The 20,130-nt window shown below is 50.0% G+C and overlaps 1 protein-coding gene and 1 long non-coding RNA gene across 2 annotated transcripts; both read right to left on the reverse strand.

The window, feature by feature from the left end:
- Positions 1–8,664: 8,664 nt before the first annotated feature.
- On the reverse strand, positions 8,665–10,954 carry LOC129659301 (uncharacterized). The gene is made up of 3 exons (XR_008717948.1): positions 10,836–10,954; positions 9,734–9,888; positions 8,665–8,828 (listed from the first exon to the last, which is right to left on the reverse strand). It is a non-coding gene; the product is annotated as an uncharacterized LOC129659301 (long non-coding RNA).
- A 4,953-nt stretch (positions 10,955–15,907) lies between these two features.
- EVX1 (even-skipped homeobox 1) lies at positions 15,908–19,276 on the reverse strand. Its single transcript, XM_055590528.1, has 3 exons — positions 18,850–19,276; positions 17,023–17,270; positions 15,908–16,453 (listed from the first exon to the last, which is right to left on the reverse strand). The coding sequence occupies exons 1-3, from the start codon at positions 19,274–19,276 to the stop codon at positions 15,908–15,910; spliced, it is 1,221 nt and encodes a 406-aa protein (XP_055446503.1).
- Between the last annotated feature and the right edge of the window lie 854 nt (positions 19,277–20,130).

A 20,130-nucleotide genomic window follows, 5' to 3' on the forward strand; every position in this document is an offset into this window, starting at 1 on the left:
TATTAAAAGATTATCAGTTCTGGGGTAGAGTCATCAGTAATCTAGGGGGATGATTAGTGACTGTCCTTTAGGTCACCTTTAAGTGACTAAGAGCTTGTGCACTTTATTCCATGAGGTCAAACCCAAGTATGAGTCTCCAACTCAAGTAGTGTTTCCTGTTTCCACCAGTCCACATTATTGAGTGGTTTGCCAAGGCTTGTGATTATACTCCACTCTCCTTTTTCTTTTCTTTTTCATCTCCTTTGATCTGATCCAGACATCCCAGCAAATGCAAGTCTCTGGCTGTGGCAGCTGAGAGAAGACATCCTTACCAAGGTGTCTCTGGTACTTCAAGAAGTACTATGTATGTATTAAACTAAATCAATTGCTGAAAAAAATAAAACAACCATTTTTTTTTCTCCCTGAAGAAAGTAGAATTTTTGGCTCATCTGCAGTGAAATTATGAAAGTTCAGAAACAGACACTATTTCAGGCAGGGCTAAGATCACTTTCCTGGAGTTCTAGAAATTCTCTTTGGAGATGCAAGACAGTTTTTTATACATATTTCTTCCAGAGTTGCCACCTCCCCAAACATTATCTCCGATCTTAAACAATCTTGATTCTCAAAGTCACCTGACCTGTAGTTCTGGTCATCTAGATCACAGAAGCTGGTGGGGCTCTTCAAAGGTTCTGCCCTCTGTAGGCACACTGAAGTCAACATGAAGCGTACCTTCTGGAGTCTGTGAGTGCCACTTGTAACTCCTCCTTTGCACTTCCTTCCTGGTGGCTAGTAGAGTAACATCTAGGAGACAGTATGCCCAATTACTCTGTTTTTCTTAGCACCAGGCATTTCACTAACTTCAATGGCTAAACTTGGAGATGTACAGTTAGAATATCAGCTTCCAGTGAAGTTCCTCAAGTGCCGTTAAGTAAAGCAGCTTTGGCTTTTGGATCTGGACTTGATGCTGGGACTTAGAATTGTCCAAGAGAAATACAAAAGGAATGTGCAGTCACTCCAGCCTTGGCATCAAAATAAAACAAGACTAGAGATGGCATATATCCTATATAACATCCTGTGTCTGTTCTAAAACCACGATAGCCATACAAGGCTCATTTTACCTAGAGAAAACTGAAAGACCTGAAAAGTAAAGTAGTTTGGCTAAATGATCTTGATGTTACTTCTGGCTCTGAAATTTCAAGGGGACTCCAGTTATGCAGTATATCCAAACTACGAAAACTTGGGTTACTCAATAGATAACCTGAGTGCATAATATATATTTAAAAACAATAAAGAGACACTTCTGCTAAGTCACATTCATTAGGTCTGCTTACATCCCATTGGCCAGAACTTGGTCACATGGCCACATCTTGCTGGCTGGGAAATGTAGCCTTTATCATAGGGTGGCCATTTACCCAGCTTAAAAAAAAAAAAAAAATTCTTTTACTATGGAATTAGGACAGGGGCAATTAAGTCTCAGCCATGTTTTCCTGTCTCCTGTCATGTCCTCCTCTAGCCTTCCTCTCTTGGACTGTAGCCCTACCTGAATATCATCAGCTTAACAAGTCTGAGAGCTTTATTTGTCCTGCCCTCTTTGCATCAACTTCTTTTGTCAGTTCCATAGCTTTTATATTTTACCTCCGGCTGCTAAGTAATAATGCATCTTCAACTTCTGTCCTTCTGCTACTGAGCTCCACCTCCATAATTAAGTAGCCCAGTATCAAAAGCTTGCCCCTGGAGAAGGAAATGGCAATCCATTCCAGTATTCTTGCCTGGAGAATCCCGTGGACAGAGGAGCCTGGTAGGCTGCTGTCCATGGGGTCGCACAGAGGCGGACAGGACTGAAGCGACTTAGTAGCAGCAGCAGCAGCACATTCCTTTCTGTCGTTTCCCAATCCAGTTATGTCACTATTTTCAGTTCATTCACTGAACTGCATCCTTCTTTATATATAATAACAATTATGTTCTATTCAGACTTGAACCTTCCTTGATTGATATATATACCTTATTGTTAGGTCTGTACAATTTTTTTTTTATTGCAGAACTGCCAAATATGCCAGTTTATGCTTCCTTTTCTATATTACAATTTCAAAATCTTTGAGCCATTCAAATCAGTATGCTTCTAGAGTCAAGTTTGAATTCTTTTTTATTCTCTTACCAAATTGCCTTAACCAAATCTTCTCCCTGACACATTTGTTAAAATCAAACCTAAATAAAACTACAAGTTTATTATGAAAAAAAAAAAAAAAGCTTGCCCCTTTGGGTGCTGCAACTGGACTTCCTGGTTGCCCCCACTTTTTTTTTATTGAAGGATAATTGCTGTACAAAATTTTGTTGTCTTCTAACTTCAACATGAATCAGCCATAGGTATACATATATCCCCTCCCCATTTTTGAGTCAGCTTTTAGCCCAGGTGATATTACTAGCTAGGTCAGGCAGGGCTGGGAGTGCTAATGGAGTATCTGACATACTGCCTTCCCACACCCCAGCACCACATTCAGGCCATATCATCTTTCATGGCTCCAGGTGAAGCTATAACTTTATGAGAAAGGGAAGTTGTACAGCTGTAATAGATTAAAAACACAATCAAAGCCACATCAGCTCCAAATTGGAAGAGAGAGAAAATACAATGTAAACGTAAGTCTGGTATGGCAATAGAGTAGGCGCTCAATGAATATTCATTGATGTATTCATTGGACTACCTGGCTCACTGCATATCCACCAAAGAAACTGGAGATGGTAATTTTGGAAGGCAGAATAGAGTCGTGCTCTTTGCAAACAGACTCGAGTCCATTGTGCCTCCTACACTAGCTTCCCTTATCTAGAGCCCACTTTTGATGTTAGTAACTTGTGGTGAAATACACTCAGTCTGCCCTTGGCCACCATTCAGTTCACTTCAGTCGCTCAGTCCTTTCCGACTCTTTGCAACCCCATGAACCGTAGCACACCACGCCTCCCGGTCCATCACCAACTGCCGGAGTCTACCCAAACCCATATCCATTGAGTCGGTGATGCCATCCAACCATCTCATCCTCTGTCGTCCCCTTCTCCTCCTGCCCCCAATCTTTCCCAGCATCAGGGTCTTTTCAAATGAGTCAGCTCTTCACATCAGGTGGTCAAAGTATTAGTTTCAGCTTCAACATCAGTCCTTCCAATGAACACCCAGGACTGATTTCCTTTAGGATGGGATGGTTGAATCTCCTTGCAGTCCAAGGGACTCTTGAGAGTTCAAAAGCATCAATTCAAAAGCACAGTTCCAAAGCATCAGTTCTTCAGTGTTCAGCTTTCTTCATAGTCCAACTCTCACTTCTGTACATGACTACTGAAAAATCCATAGTTTTGACTAGATGGACCTTTGTCAGCAAAGTACTGTCTCTGCTTTTTAATATGCTGTCTAGGCTGGTCATAACTTTCCTTCCAAAGAGCAAGCGTCTTTTAATTTCATGGTTGCAGTCACCATCTGCAGTGATTCTGGAGCCCCAAAAAATAAAGTCTGACACTGTTTCCATTGTTCTATTTGCCATGAAGTGATGGGACCGAATGCCATGATATTAGTTTTCTGAATGTTGAGCTTTAAGCCAACTTTTTCACTCTCCTCTTTCACTTTCATCAAGAGGCTCTTTAGTTCTTCTTCACTTTTTGCCATAAGGGTGGTGTCATCTGCATATCTGGGGTTATTGATATTTCTCCCAGCAATCTTGATTTCAGCTTGTCTTCCTCCAGCCCAGCATTTCTCATGATGCACTCTGCATATAAGTTTAAAAAGCAGGGTGACAATATACAGCCTTGACGTACTCCTTTTCCTATTTGGAATCAGTCTGTTGTTCCATGTCCAGTTCTAACTCTTGCTTCCTGACCTGCATACAGTTTCTCAAGAAGTACGTCAGGTGGTCTGGTATTCCCATCTCTTTCAGAATTTTCCACACTTTACTGTGATCCACACAGTCAAGGCTTTGGCACAGTCAATAAAGCAGAAATAGATTTTTTCTGGAACTCTCTTGCTTTTTCGATGATCCAGCGGATGTTGGCAATTAATCTCTGGTTCCTCTGCCTTTTCTAAAACCAGCTTGAACATCTGGAAATTCACAGTTCATGTATTGCTGAAGGCTGGCTTGGAGAATTTTGAGCATTACTTTACTAGCCACCATCAGTTCAGTTCAGTCGCTCAGTCATGTCCGACTCTTTGCAACCCCATGAATCGCAGCACGCCAGGCCTCCCTGTCCATCACCAATTCCCGGAGTTCATGCAAACTCACGTCCATTGAGTCAGTGATGCCATCCAGCCATCTCATCCTCTGTCGTCCCCTTCTCCTCCTGTCCCCATTCCTTCCCAGCATCAGAGTCTTTTCCAATGAGTCAAATCTTCGCATGAGGTGGCCAAAGTACTGGAGTTTCAGCTTTAGCATCAGTCCTTTCAAAGAACACCCAGGACTGATCTCCTTTAGAATGGACTGGCTGGATCTCCTTGCAGTCCAAGGGACTCTCAAGAGTCTTCTCCAACACCACAGTTTAAAAGCATCAATTCTTCGGCACTCATCTTTCTTCACAGTCCAACTCTCACATCCATTCATGACCACTGGAAAAACCATAGTCTTGACTAGACGGACCTTTGTTGGCAAAGTAATGTCTCTGCTTTTCAATATGCTATCTAGGTTGGTCATAACTTTCCTTCCAAGGAGTAAGCGTCTTTTAATTTCATGGCTGCTATCACCATCTGCAGTGATTTTGGAGCCCCAAAAAATAAAGTCTGACACTGTTTCCCCATCTATTTCCCTTGAAGTGATGGGACCAGATGCCATGATCTTAGTTTTCTGAATGCTGAGCTTTAAGCCAACCTTTTCACTTTCCTCTTTCACTTTTATCAAGAGGCTTTTTAGTTCCTCTTCACTTTCTGCCATAAGGGTGGTGTCATCTGCATATCTGGGGTTATTGATATTTCTCCTGGCAATCTTGATTCCAGCTGTGCTTCTTCCAGTCCAGCGTTTCTCATGATGTACTCTGCATAGAAGTTAAATAAGCAGAGTGACAATATACAGTCTTGACGTACTCCTTTTTCTATTTGGAACCAGTCTGTTGTTCCATGTCCAGTTCTAACTGTTGCTTCCTGGCCTGTATATAGCTTTCTCAAGAGGCAGGTCAGGTGGTCTGGTATTCCCATCTCTTTCAGAATTTTCCACAGTTTATTGTGATCCACACAGTCAAAGGCTTTGGCATAGTCAATAAAGCAGAAATAGATTTTTTTCTGGAAGTCTCTTGCTTTTTCGATGATCCAGCGGATGTTGGCAATTTGAGCTCTGGTTCTTCTGCCTTTTCTAAAACCAGCTTGAACACCTGGAAGTTCACGGTTCATGTATTGCTGAAGCCTGGCTTGGAGAATTTTGAGAATTACTTTACTAGCGTGTGAGATGAGTGCAATTGTGTGGTAGTTTGAGCATTCTTTGGCATTGCCTTTCTTTGGGATTGGAATGAAAACTGACCTTTTCCAGTCCTGTGGCCACTGCTGAGTTTTCCAAATGTGCTGGCATATTGAGTGCAGCAGTTTCACAGCATCATCTTTCAGGATTTGGAATAGCTCAACTGGAATTCTATCACCTCCACTAGCTTTGTCCATAGCGATGCTTTCTAAGGCCCACTTGACTTCACATTCCAGGATGTCTGGCTCCAGGTGAGTGATCACACCATCGTGATCATCTGGGTCGTGAAGATCTTTTTTGTACAGTTCTTCTGTGTATTCTTGCCATCTCTTCTTAATATCTTCTGCTTCTGTTAGGTCCATACCATTTCTGTCCTTTATCAAGCCCATCTTTGCATGCAATGTTCCCTTGGTATCTCTAATTTTCTTGAAGAGATCTCTAGTTTTTCCCATTCTTTTGTTTTCCTCTATTTTTTTGCATTGATCACTGAGGAAGCCTTTCTTATCTCTTCTTGCTATTCTTTGGAACTCTGCATTCAGATGTTTATATCTTTCCTTTTCTCCTTTGCTTTTCGCTTCTCTTCTTTTCACAGCTATTTGTAAGGCCTCCCCAGACAGCCATTTTGCTTTTTTGCATTTTTTCCCATGGGGATGGTCTTGATCCCTGTCTCCTGTACAACGTCACGAACCTCATTCCATAGTTCATCAGGCACTCTATCTATCAGATCTAGGCCCTTAAATCTATTTCTCACTTCCACTGTATAATCATAAGGGATTTGATTTAGGTCATACCTGAATGGTCTAGTGGTTTTCCCTACTTTCTTCAATTTCAGTCTGAATTTGGCAATAAGGAGTTCATGGTCTGAGGCACAGTCAGCTCCAGGTCTTTTTGTTGTTGTTGTTGTTGACTGTATAGAGCTTCTCCATCTTTGGCTGCAAAGAATATAATCAATCTGATTTCGGTGTTGATCATCTGGTGATGTCCATGTGCACCACAAAGACAACTTTAATGATGCAATCAGCAGTGAGAACTCTGGAATCAGACTGATCTACCAGCTGTGTGACACAGGCAGGTCACTAGCTCTCTGTGCTTCAATTTCCTCATCTATAAAACAAGAGTTATAATAGTATTCACCTCAAGGGGTTGTTGTAAGAATTTAATTAAATAATGCATAGAAAGCATAGAACAGTAAGTGCATGAGACCAAGTACTCAATGGACTATAGCCTACCAGGCTCCTCTGTCCTTGGGGATCTTGTCCTTGTCCTCTTGTCCTTGTCCAGGCAAGAATACTGGAGTGGGTTGGAGTGGGACCCTCCTCCAGGGGATCTTCCCAACCTTCCCTCATTGCAGGTGGACTCTTTACTGGCTAAGCCACCAGGGAAGCCCAAGTACTCAATAAAGGTTAGGTATTCAACCTCGCAGCCTAGCACCACAAGTCTGGTCACTGGACTTTCCAAGTGAAGGCAGAGGAATGTAGGAGCCACAGTTACTGCTGATTTGAAGGAAAACCTCAACCTAGGGTTTGCCCATCGCCATCTTGAGCCCAGATACCCATCAGTCAGAAGCTTAAAGAGTCCCCACCCAGCAGCTGAGTTCCCTGTATGGTGGACTCAGAAAGTGATATTTTGGAGAAATTAGTTAAGAGTGGAACTTTAACTTCTGAAACCACTGTTTACCTTTCATTGGCTGTCAGATCTCAGGACCTTCTCTCTGCTCCCTTGAAAGTACTCTCCATCAAGGAACTGCTTCTGCGCTATTCATCCTCACTGACTTTCCCACCATCTCAAAGATCTCTACTTCTGATTCCTTTTCCCTGCATGCTCCAATCTCTCTACCCTATGTTGCTCTTCAGTTGCTCAGTCATGTCTGACTCTGCGACACCATGGACTGCAGCATGCCAGGTTTCCCTGTCCTTTACCATCTCCTGGAGTCTGCTCAGACACATGTCCATTGAGTTGGTGATGCCATTCAACCATCTCATCCTCTGTAACCCCCTTCTCCTCCTGCCTTCAATCTTTCCCCGCATCAGCGTTTTTTCCAATGAGTCAGCTCTTCACATCAGGTGGCCAAAGTATTGGAGCTTCAGCTTCAGCATCAGCCCTTCCAATGAAGATTCAGGGTTGATTTCCTTTAGGATTGATTGGTTTCATCTCCTTGCTGTCCAAGGGACTCACAAGAGTCTTCTCCAGTACTACAATTTGAAAGCATCAATTCTTCAGCACTCAGCCTTCTATATGGTCCAGCTCTCATATTTGTACATGACTACTGGGAAAACCATAGCTTTGACTATACAGACCTTTGCTGGCAAAGTGATATCTCTGAAATTGAAGAAAGTAGGGAAATCCACTAGACCATTCAGGTATGACCTAAATCAAATCCCTTATGATTATACAGTGGAAGTGAGAAATAGATTTAAGGGCCTAGATCTGATAGATAGAGTGCCTGATGAACTATGGAATGAGGTTCGTGACGTTGTACAGGAGACAGGGATCAAGACCATCCCCATGGGAAAAAATGCAAAAAAGCAAAATGGCTGTCTGGGGAGGCCTTACAAATAGCTGTGAAAAGAAGAGAAGCGAAAAGCAAAGGAGAAAAGGAAAGATATAAACATCTGAATGCAGAGTTCCAAAGAATAGCAAGAAGAGATAAGAAAGGCTTCCTCAGTGATCAATGCAAAAAAATAGAGGAAAACAAAAGAATGGGAAAAACTAGAGATCTCTTCAAGAAAATTAGAGATACCAAGGGAACATTGCATGCAAAGATGGGCTTGATAAAGGACAGAAATGGTATGGACCTAACAGAAGCAGAAGATATTAAGAAGAGATGGCAAGAATACACAGAAGAACTGTACAAAAAAGATCTTCACGACCCAGATGATCACGATGGTGTGATCACTCACCTGGAGCCAGACATCCTGGAATGTGAAGTCAAGTGGGCCTTAGAAAGCATCGCTATGGACAAAGCTAGTGGAGGTGATAGAATTCCAGTTGAGCTATTCCAAATCCTGAAAGATGATGCTGTGAAACTGCTGCACTCAATATGCCAGCACATTTGGAAAACTCAGCAGTGGCCACAGGACTGGAAAAGGTCAGTTTTCATTCCAATCCCAAAGAAAGGTTTGCATAGCTTTCCTTCCAAGGAGAAAGTGTCTTTTAATTTCATGGCTGCAGTCACCATCTCATGTACCACACACATTCTATTCAGTTCTCTCTCTCTACTTCTTTCTCTCTTGTCTTCCTTCACAAGATTATATTTGAGAATGACACACACAGGGATATACAAATTGATATTATGCTGTCACAGTTAAAAAATACACACTTCACAGTAATTGGCACATAGTAGGCTCTCAAATATTTGCTGAATAAAATCCTCCTTGACTGAACCTTCCAAAGCAGAGTATCTGAGAAGGGGCTCAGCTCCCTAACTCTGGTGAGAACCTGAGGGAAGAAAGAAATATTATACATCATCTATATCAAGCCCTACCTCCTGTTTATTTTATAAAATAGGAAAATAATGTAATATAGACACACGGCTATTTAAGCACAGAGTGCAAGCTAGAAGCCTCATCTTCTGCTTTCCAACCCAGTGCAACTCACTCTGGATTATGTGGATACAAATATCCCTTATTTCCCAGAGGTATGAGTTTGTAAGGCTTGGAAGGCAGCAGATAGCCACCACTCCTCAAAATGGGCCCTGGATTGAGACTCAGGTCTCCATTTCTGATCTCGAGCAGATTCTCCCTGCAGGATTTGACATCCACACTTCATTGGGGTGGGCTCCTAGATGGGATTTGCTCTTCAACACTACAAGGGTTTGGGTCTGTGCTGACTTTATAGGGGAAACACCCTGAAAAGGGGACCTAGACCCTCCCTCCTCCTCTACCCCTGGGCTCCTTGCAGGCGGTTCATGCCCACCTTCCTCCAGGTTCCAGCAAGCCCGGCAACTCTGGTGCAGGTCTCTGTGAGTCCCTGCTCCTAGCGCCTTGATGAGGCGTGTTTAATCTTCCACCCAGATTATTTAACCTCCGCATCCTTGTTAACAAACAGCCATTATTAACGAGTTGAGAGACCACATGGGGTGGGCTTCTACAGACAATGCGCGCTCCCTTGGCTTTTCTGCGAACAAATTCATAATCCTCAGCGACTCAGCCGGAGCCCTCCTGCCAGGTCCGCGAGGGAGTCAGGAAACTATAGAAATCGGGTGATCTGGGCCCTTATCCTGGACCTCTGCGCCCCGGAGGGTCGGGGAAGTGCAAGATGGAGCTGTATCTCTCCCTTCCTCCCCAGCCTCCCTTCCTCACTCGCTCTCCCAAGGGATTGCTGCAGTGCGTTATAAATTTTACCTTTCCAGTGTGCGGGAGAGGCGAGAGGAGGCTGTGTCCCAGCTCCGGGCCAGCTTGTCCCTAAGGACACCAATTAAAGGCACTAATTGGACAGCAATACATCAAAGTCGCTCCCGGGAGTGGGTCCTCAGAGCGCCAGGAATCCATTAGTTGGGCTTTTGTTTCAAAACACAGAAATACAGAGGAATAAAAAATAAAATTAAAAGCACTTCGACGCAGACGGGAGTGGCGAGGGTGCTGTACCGCGAGGACTCCTCTCTCGGTTCACTGGGAGCCCCTCGCTCTCCCCTCCTACTCAAGTCTCGGTACATGAGCCCACCGCACATTTATCCCCAAAGAGCGCCGCCTGCAAAGGCTCGGTCGCCCCTAGGCCCCCAAAGAGACCGTGTAGACGCGGCACACAGAACCAGACGCGCCTGGACCGATGCGGGGTGGGGGGAACAAACCCACCCTACCCCCGCGCACATTGTTCAGGTTCTCTGCCTAACCTGGCCCAGGAAGGGGAAGCGGACACCTCGGGGAGGCACATGTCACCCGGGAGTCGTTTCGGCCTCATGGGCTGCACTGGGGACGCGAGGCAGACAACGCAGGGGACAGCGTCCCTCGGGGGTTATTTCAAGGTGCGGGGAGCGGCATTTCGACAGCGGAAGGAAGGAACTGGTTCTTCTTTGCTGAGCTGGATGCCACTCGCAGGCCCGAGGGCACTGGAGAAACGGGCCGGGGAGGGGCCCAGGCCCCGCAGGACAGGAGGAGACCCCTGGCCCAGGGACGGCGGGGCGATAGGCCCGGTGGAAATGCGACCCGAGGCCAAGTCCAGAAGTCCATCCCCCTAGTCCCGTGCCTGGCGAGGCCTCCAACCTCTGCGGCCGAGGCCAAAGCATGTCAGAGCTGGTGGGTGAATCCCGGGCGTGGCCAGGACCCGGCACAAAGGGCACCGCCTGCGGTTGGCGTCTGCGGGCGCGGCGCCTCTAGATGCCCAAGTGAGGCTGAGCCGCGGCTTTGCCGCGGCTTCCCGCCAGACCTGAAGACCGGGAGGAGGCTGGCCCCGCGTCGCTACGGCAGCCAAAGCGCCGGCTGGAGTGCCGGGAAGCCCGGGCCTCACCTGGGCGGCGGGAGGCCAGAGGCCGAGCCCTCGGCGCCCCTCATCCTGCGGAGGCCGCGCCTGCTAGCTTCCCTCGAGGAGCCAGATTGGAATGGCTGCTTTTGATCCCATTTGTTACTAACCCCGGCATTTGTTTTCCATTTTATAAACGCTTCCCTTTAAGTAATTGTCCCTGTTAACAGCGTATACCTTTCAGCAGCCCTCACTGCGCTATAAATAATCTCGATGAAGATGCAAGGATATGACTTTCACAAGATTGGACAATTGATTCAATCTGTGACCCGCGATCGCGAATAATATTGGAAGGCTATTTAAACAGATGAAGGCCTAAATTGTCTTGCTTGTATCTGAATTAATTTCTCATTCATCATCATTATGAAGTGATTGGTCTATTCAAGCTCTTCAGCCTGCTGGAACGGAGAGGGATTTAAATGAGATTGTAACACAATTTAAATGCTTGCTGACTTTAACGAGGCCAATTGAGCAGCTGCAATAAATACAAATATTTTTCTAAACAGCCTTGTTTTAAATAATTACTTAATGCTTTCATGTTATTTTTAAGTGGCAATCTCTCTCCTGCTCCTGCTCAGAATATCACACACTTATTTGCTGAGAAAGCGATTTTGGAAAGGACTTTGTGTTTCTATTTGCTTTGTAGACGGTGGCTTTTTCCCTCCTCAGGCTTAACATTTCGGGGTCCACAAACCGGCACAAATGGTGAGTTGGGCCTTGGTTTCACCCTAGTACACTGATGTGTCTGCCCCCACAGAGCCAGGGAGGAGCTGAGTGATGGGAGAATTTTTCCGTTTGGATCAAGTCACTTATCCAGACTTGTTTTAGTTGGGTCTTGCAAACGAATCCATGCGACTGCACTGACAAATGACACCCCAAAGGGTGGCATCGTTTCTGACTTATCCTGATAACCATCATCATCTTGAACAAATCAGAATTCCAGCGTACCTGAAAGGTACTTAGGAAGTTCAGTCTGCCAACAGTTTGGCTCCCGTGCAAGTCGACTGGAGTGAGTGGAGGCCGGCTGAGGATTTCTTTGTTAGGGAACAGGCCCAGAAAGAGAACCTAGCCATAAGGATTGGGGTGGGGGGCAGAGTAACTAGAAGGAAATCGCCATTTGGGGGCTCAAACTCCTTTTCCTGCCCCCACTCACCGACACTACTCCCTCTCTCACTCCGGGTGAGGGTGCTTAGAGAGGACTCTAGGAAGGAAAAGCCCTTTCCACTAGGAGAATGCCATCCGCTGGTCATCCCAGACAACTGTCCGCCCGTGACACCCACGCCCTTAGGCCGACATATGGCTGCGGGTGTTTTCTCGATTGGGGAATAATGGAAGCAACCGAGCGGGAAAAGCCTGGGGAACAAAAGAATCTTTTAAACTTTCAGGAACGTGCTAGGATGGGGGTGGGGAGACACGCGACTGGGGCGGGGACCTAAGCTCCCGTTAGCCACGACCGTCTAGGGCCATATCCCCCTGGGAGGCCTAGGCTGAGAGGGCGCATCCTGAATCACCTCTCACTATGCCCGGAATAGGGGCAGAGGGACTCGATGTGTGGAATGTGCAGCTGCGGGTTTCCCGGTTGGGAAAGCAGGGCCGACATAGTCACTAGAAAAATCATTGGTGGGGCAGACAACACTGAGGGGATGCAATCAAACTGCAGGCCAAGAGGGGAAACATGCGGGCAAGGGTGGAGAAACTAAGTGATTTGCTATGTAACCGGGCAATTTAATGCCAGAGTTAGGGAGCTGCTGGCCGGAATCACTTCCTCTTCGGAGGCTCTGCCGAGCTCATCCTCTTTATCCTGTTGTTTAAAATGAGCATTATCCCAAACATATGCAATGCAATCAGTTTGGTCACACTTACAAGAACACGCTTTAATAAGGCAATCAATCACTCGCTAACTAGACGGCGACGGCCTGCGCTGAGCGCGCACTCGGGCTGCGGGGTGGCTATTCTTCCCGGGCCAAAAGGACCGCGGCTGAGCGCACGTCTGCGCTCCTAGGCCCCGCTGGGTCCCCGACTATGTTGAGGAGCCTAGGAAAAGTGTGAGTCGAATGTGAGGTGTCAGACTAAACGAGGGTAACCGTGGACTCTGGGCCCCAAAGAGGCCTAAGGCATGGGAGGGGAAGCCACCGGAGCTGAGAGCCTCTAGCTACATAAGTCACTAATATCTGTGTGAGGCCAGAGCCTCCGTTTTCCCACCTGCAAAATGGGACTGAGACGGAGGGAAACTAAGTAGAGACGTTCGGAAAATTGAAAAATGAAAACAATAATACCATGTTAGCCCTCTTGCTTGGACTAGCCTTCTCATTTTACAGATGAAGAGGCGGAGGCTGCGGAGGACGCAGTGCCTTTAAGATCATCTCCGCCCCAGCCCCCACTACAACGATCACCACCTAATTGGGCCAGATGCTGCTTCCGGTGCAGGTGGGAAAAGTCTATTTTTAGGTGCGGGGGTCTGCAAGGGAGTGTGAGTAGTGCGTGCCTAGCGCCAAACCGCAAACCTTGGCAAAAGGGAAATTTCATTATGAAGTAATGAGTAATTCCTCCTGGCAAGATGTATTGTTATATCTTCCACTTCAATTTGGAGGAAGAGAGGCTCAATTACCCAGAAAATACAGTCAATTAAAGGCTGCTGATTGGACACGAGGCCGGATCATCGATCTTGTACTTTCCAATATCGCTGCAGACACCTCATTTTCCCTCCCTATTAACTGAAAATACGCCTGGCATTACGGCAGCCCGCAGCCCATTTACCTGTCGCAAGCAATCTTGGCCCGACGCGAAGTAACCCAGAAATTTGCCTGGTTTGGCACCGGGAGCTTCCCAACTGCAGAGGGAGCTGCGCAGGGCTAGGGGGACGGGATGAGTGGCAGATAGGATGCTGGAAACCTCAGCACAACGATTTGCTTGGGAGGGTAGGGAGTACTGTGTTGGAGAGGGTTTGCTTTAAAGCCCCAAGAGGGATGAAGGCTGATTAAGGAGACCCATGGGTACAGGGGCAGAGGACCCTTGAACCCATACAGTCCCGAGCCTGCTGAGGACACCCATCTCGCTCCTGCTTGAGCACGACTTCAGAGGCAGCCACAGTGGCTCTCCTAAAGGGACAGAGAACGACAATGAGGTGGCCATTCAGGATTGCCTGTCCTTTTGCCCTGACCAGCCCAGAATTCCATCCTTGGAGATAACTTCCGGTTTGAAAAGGATTCAAACCCTCTCTTCCCAACTCAGAAGTCCTCCCTCCTTTCCCTTCACCATAAGATGCAGACTCAGCTTGACCAACAAACCCAGCTCTCTGCAGTGCTCCACCTCCACTCCCACCACCCCATTTGTCTCCACCTTGGGTTGGGGTAGAGATAGGATTACAGAGACCGGAGTCCAGAATCTCCTTTCCTCAAAGCGTTGGAGCAGATGGAGAGGACTCATGAGGGTGAGTTCCCGATGGGCTCAGCGCTCTGCTGGACCAGTTGAGCCAAGTCTCCTAGTGTGCACAAAATTAAGGAAATATGCACCTCACAGCAGCTCCTCCTTCTCCACCTCTGTGAAATGTCCATTTGGAGACTGCCAATGCCAAATGGAGGCTTGGGAGACTGTGTCCCTCTTTTGACTCCTCCCCTACCCAAGGCTATAGTTGAACTAATAATTCAAAAGGAGTTAACAAACTGCCTGCTACCAAAAAATTTAAAATGCTAAAGTGAGAATCATATCCAGCTTTATTGCAATATGGTCAACAAATTGTAACAGCAAATTCTTTGGGCTTCAAAGGAAAACCAAATCAAACTCAGTCCCTACAGGAAGAACCACTCCCTCCCAGTCAGGGTGAAACTTGCCTTTGTGGGGGTATAAGTTCTCCTATCCCTCAAAAACTGGCTGCAAGAATGACTACAGATGTGAGAGTTTGGGAGTGGTTCCCAAACAAGCCTTGGAGGAGGGGAGAGACAAAGTCCCCAGAAGCAGCAGAAGGCTCCTGCTAGTATTCTGAAAGTCAAGCCCCATGGCAGCTTGGGAGGCAGATGGGTGTGAAATGCCAAATGCAAAGAGAAGGGCCAGAAAGCTCCTAGTGAATGAAAGAAAAAGGCTGGAAATAGCCTCTAATTTGCCACCAGATATGGAAGGAGGGAGATGAGGTTCCTGCTCCCTAAGCTCTTCCCTGGGCGCCTTGTTAACAGCTCCGCTCTGGGCTCCATGGCCAGCCAGAGGCATGGTAATCATTATTATACATTCAACATTCAAAAACCCTCCTCACACACATCACTTGCTAATCAGGGTGCGTGCTGGGCCCAAGGAGAAGAGGCTTGGGAGAAGTTGCCAGGGGACCCAAGGGTATCTGCAGCTTCCCTGCCCACAGTACACAAAAAGTGAGGGTGGAAATGAAGTTACAGTGGAGGAGAAGCCAGGAGAGAGGAAAGAGATCAGGTGCTGGTAGATGCCAGAATCAGAAAATATCCTGTAACTGAGGCTCCAGGGGGGCCAGAGAGCCCCCTGCTTCTTTGGGAGGGTAGTAAATCATCTCCCTCTCTCCCCTAGATGGCTGGTGCACTGTCATCCACAAGCCCCTTGCCATGCCTTGGAAAAGCTGGCAAAGATTAATCTCTACCTGCTCTGCATACACAGCATTTTGTTCAGAGAGACAGCAATTTCCCTTTCCATCGCATGGGCTTGGCCTTTGCAAGGGGGAGGGGTCCGGGTGAGAAAAGGGTTGGGGGTTGGGGGCTAAGGGGCTTGATATTGGTTGCTGTTACTGCTAAGTTTGTTAAGCTTTGGAGCCACGGCCTCAAGCCCAGGTCAGGGCAGTGGGTCGGGTGAAGAATGGCAAAGAGGGGCCGACCCAGAGGAAGGTCTTTCAGGCTCAGCCTCCCCAACCCCACTCCTGCTCCCCAGACGCGCCAGCCAGGACCCCTTCCCAGGCATTTCGACGCTCGATGCTCGAAACCAAGTCCCGCTGGTCCTCGGCGGCCCTCTTCTTTCCCCTCGGTGCCCCTGGGGCGGGGAGGGATGCTGTCTGAGTCCCCGAGGGGTCCCCACGGGCGTCCTGGAGCCGGCTGCCCGCGGGCGGCCCCTTATCTGGTGAGGGGCACCTCCTCCCTCTGGTCCAGCGCCACGGAGGAGGCCTTGCTGAGCACCGACGGCGCGAAGGAGAGGAAGGAGTCCGAGCGGGAGGTGGAGGCACAGGTGAAGTCCGAGGCGGCGGCGGCAGCGGCGCGGGGCGCCAGCCCGTTGGCCGGGCCGCCGTGGCAGGCGAGGCAGGAGCAGGGGCCGCCGGCCGCGGTGCCCAGTCCGTGCGCCGGGCCCGGGTAGAGCGGCGGGTGGCGGAAGGCGCACAGCAGTTCGGGCCGTGGGTAGGGCTGCGAGAGCACACGGAAGGTGTCGAGCGGGCGCAGCGGGCCGCTGAAAGGCGAGGCGGCGGCGGATGCGGCGGACGCGGCGCCCAGACCCACGGGCGAGTAGTAGGGCAAGGGCAGGTGCGACGGGAAAGGGTAGGGCAGGCCGCCCGCGGCCGCCGCGTGGCTCATCATGTACGTGTAGAAGGCGGGGTCGGCCGGGTGCGGCCACGTCATGGCTAACCGCTGCCGCTTGTCCTTCATGCGCCTGTTCTGGAACCACACCTGGCGGGCGGGGAGGAGAGGAGCGGGTTCGGCGGCGCCCGGCCCGGTGCGCAGAACCCACAAGTCCCGTCCCACCGCGGGCGACGGTGAGGGTAGCATAGGGAAGAGCCGAAGAGGAGCTCCTCTGGGCGCGGGCAGATCCCACCACCACCCCCTTGGATCTGTAATCCCTCCCAGACAGGCTCTCTCCCTCCTCCCCTCAGCCCTCGCTGCCAGGACGCCCAAACGCAGTGTGGGTAGGAAAGTAGTGGGGCAACTAAGAACTCCACCGGTCTGAGGCAGCAGGCAGCGATCCCCTCAAAATACGTCCCATTCCTGAGGCTCTCCCTGGAAGCACTTCCTTGTCACCTGCCCAGGCACTTCATCCCCGCTGTTTATTTGGCCACGAAAGAGAGTCTCCCCTAGGGGCAAATCTGCATGCACCTGGCTCCTGCACCAGGCTTAGACACTCCTGGCCTAGCTGCCCTGTCAAGAGACTCCAGGCCCTACTTCCTGGTTCATGATTTAAGAAGGTGGTATTTACTTCCTCCTGACGGGGTGCATCCCCCCCTCCTCCCTGTGGCTCATACCTTGATTGTGGTTTCGGGCAGGTTTAGGGCAGCCGCCAGCTCACATCTCCGAGGCCTGGATACATAGTTCTCCCTGTAGAATTCCTTCTCCAGTCGTGCAATCTGCTCCCGGGTGAAGGCAGTACGGTACCGTCGCATCTGGTCACTAGCACTGCAGGCCAGGCTGCCCTGGGAGCCACCGCTGCCATTGCTTTTGGGGGTCTCGCTGCTGCCATTGGGACTGCTGGCCAGTGCTTCAGAGCCAGGCCCTGTTCAGGGAGCCCAGAGTATAGGCACACACAGAACACACAACAGATACAGACACTGTTGATGTGGGGCTGTAGGTCTTGGTTGATGTGTGTGGAGGAGGGTGATGGAAAGGGACATCCCCCCTCTTTCCAGTAGCCCCAGACTCTACCTCTGCTAGGGTGGCAAGGACTTTGAGAACCCAGGAATGGAGGACAGAGGCTCACCATTCAGATGAGCACATAGCAGCCATTAGGCCTGGCCGGGCTGCTGTGTTAGGCCTGCTGGGTACAAAAGCCCCAGGCGCCCTGGCCACCTGCCTTGGGGCACAGGACAGATGCAGCCACTCTGAACTTTCTGCCCACGGTTGACAGGAGTGGGCAAGGATACGCATATCTGACAGTCAAGTGAGTTGAGATGCCCCCTTTGTGCTGGAGTGTTGTAAACTTGGGTCCTGTTTTGTTGGATGTTGGGCAGGGACTGAGTTTCCGTGCTTTGTGTGCCAGATGGCTGGTGCAGGTGTGGGAATGTACACTAGGCTGCGTGTGCTGTGTGAATGGCCCAGGAGTGTGTGTATGAGTGTCCTATTGCCTGACTATATATGAATGGAGTATGGGTTACTCTGAGGGTATGTTGTGGTTAGTCTGGATTGAGTGGATTAGATGGCAATGGGTGGATGTGGGTTCTCAGCAAGGCGTTGGCTGCCAAGGCCAGGGGGTGGGTTTTCTTCCACACCAGGGTCTTCTCACCCACCGGCACAGCTTTGTGGAGGAGTATCTGCTGGTGGGCTCTTCCTCCTAGCTTTCCACCCCTCTCAGGGAGACTCCCTTCCTGATCATTCACCTAGCCCCTGGTCAGGGAGGGGTTCTCCAGTTACAGCAGTGACACACAACTCACCCCCCCACCCCCCAATTTGAGCTGAAACCCAGGGAAGGGTGGGGCTCCTGCCCCCTGCCGCTCTTTTCCTTTGGGTGGAGGAGTGGGACTAGGAAGGAAAGGTGAATGGGGGGAGGGCCAGAGCACTGCCTTTTCAAATGCAACCGGAGACCAAAGGCAATTAGACCATTGGGACCATTTCCGACCTGGCGCCACCGAGCCCGGGAAGTGACAAGGTAATTTGGACCTCTGACCGACGTGCAAACTGGTCGGAGGGCCGCAGCAGCCGGTCGGCCCTAGTCGGTCGCGATTTTACGGTCCTTTATGGACTCCGCTTCCGCGCCTGGATGCGCCCTACACCCTGCTAGCCACAAACTGCCTGGACCCTCGTTTGATCTCGCCCACGCCGGGAGATAGTGTCTTGCCCGCGCAGCTGAAGCAGTGCCACAAAGCTCTGGGGGGTTGGGGTGCACTGTGAATCCCCCTCAAGCCCAGGGCTTGCGTCTCCCTCCTTCCCCCAAAGCACAGCTGTCACCCTCAGTCCCGCCAATGCCAGAGCGGAGAAAGAGACCCCCGCCAGGGCGCGGAGAGCGGGGGATGAGTTGTTCAGGTGGGTTCCCCCAGCCACCCCGCCCTGGGGTAAAGGAGTGTCTTCCTCTCCTCTAGAGCTGAAGTGGAAGGTGGGCGCGGTGGGAGGCCGGGGGAGAGAAGGGGCGCGGTGGCTACCTTTGCTGTGCTGGTATTCGGCGTTCCCCGTGGCGCAGTCCGGGGTGCAGCTCACCTCGATTTCTTCATAGAAATCCGACTCGGTGTCTGAGCTGCTGGGTTGCCCCTGGCCAGAGAGACTGTCGGCGGAGGCAGCCGGAGGTCCGGGGCCGAGTACCGCGGCCCCGGCTGCCCGCGACTCGGCGCCCGGCCCCGCAGCGCTGCCTGCTAGTCCGTCCACCGGCTCCTCCTCCAGGCCTCCCCCGCCGCGCTCCCGGGCGGCCGGAGGACCGGCCCGCGGGCTCAGGCAACCACGGGGCACCATCTTCTCGGGCGGCTCGGGCAGCGGGCTGCCCACGGCTTCGGACAAATTGGAGACCCTCTTGCCAACCAGAGTGCCAAGCTGACCCCCATCCAAAAACATAACCATGTCCTTTCGGCTCTCCATCCCGGACTCTCGGAGGGGGGAGGGGGAAAGCCCCAAGTGAGCTCCTAGCCCCCCGGCTCCCTGGGTCCCCAGCGGTCCGACAGATCTTGGCTGAGGGAGGGAGAAAGAGGCCAGGCGACTGGGCGGGCGCGGAGCGGCCGGAACGCGGTGTCGACGGTGACGGCGGCGGTGGCGGTGGGGAGCTGGGGTCACCTTGTGATGCGAGCGCTCCTCTGTGCCGCACCGCCTCTGGGAGGAAGCCCCATTGCCCTCTTCTTTCTAAGCTGTCATCCTCCTGCTGCAGTCGTCATTACAGTACCGCTGGTGACGCCACTCGGTGAGCGCAAGTGGATAAATAGAAACGTCTGCCACAGCGAAGATGAAAGGAGACCCGCAGCTAATGGCTCGGCAGTGATGCGCCAGGTGTGGGCCTCGCTCGAATGGGGAGGAGAGTGTGAAAACAGAGAGACACACACACTGAGAGAGGGAGACACCCAGGCACAGGGGATGCAAATGGAATTCCGCAGGAAGAAAAGGGAGCTTAACGCGGCGAGTTCCGCAGGGGTTGCTGGACTCGGTAATTGAATACGCTTTTGATATATTTAATTTTTTTTTATTGTTTGGGCTTTTGTTTTCTTAACTTGGTGCCTTGTTCTAACACTGATGAGAGAATCCATAACTGCATTTTAAAAGTGTGAAGGCCGATTGACAAGCCTAGCTTCTCTTATTATTACAACTGTCTGTCCCTGGTGAGCTAACCGCACCGCGTCTCCTAAGTCTGTCTTTCTTTCTTTCTTTTTTTTTTTTTTTTTCCATTAACAAGCTACCGAAAAGCGTATTCCCTCCCCCGCAAGTTGTCTGGACAGCTTGAGCCT

This window comes from Bubalus kerabau, chromosome 8 (assembly GCF_029407905.1).
Source record: "Bubalus kerabau isolate K-KA32 ecotype Philippines breed swamp buffalo chromosome 8, PCC_UOA_SB_1v2, whole genome shotgun sequence".
NCBI classification, from domain to species: domain Eukaryota; kingdom Metazoa; phylum Chordata; class Mammalia; order Artiodactyla; family Bovidae; genus Bubalus; species Bubalus kerabau.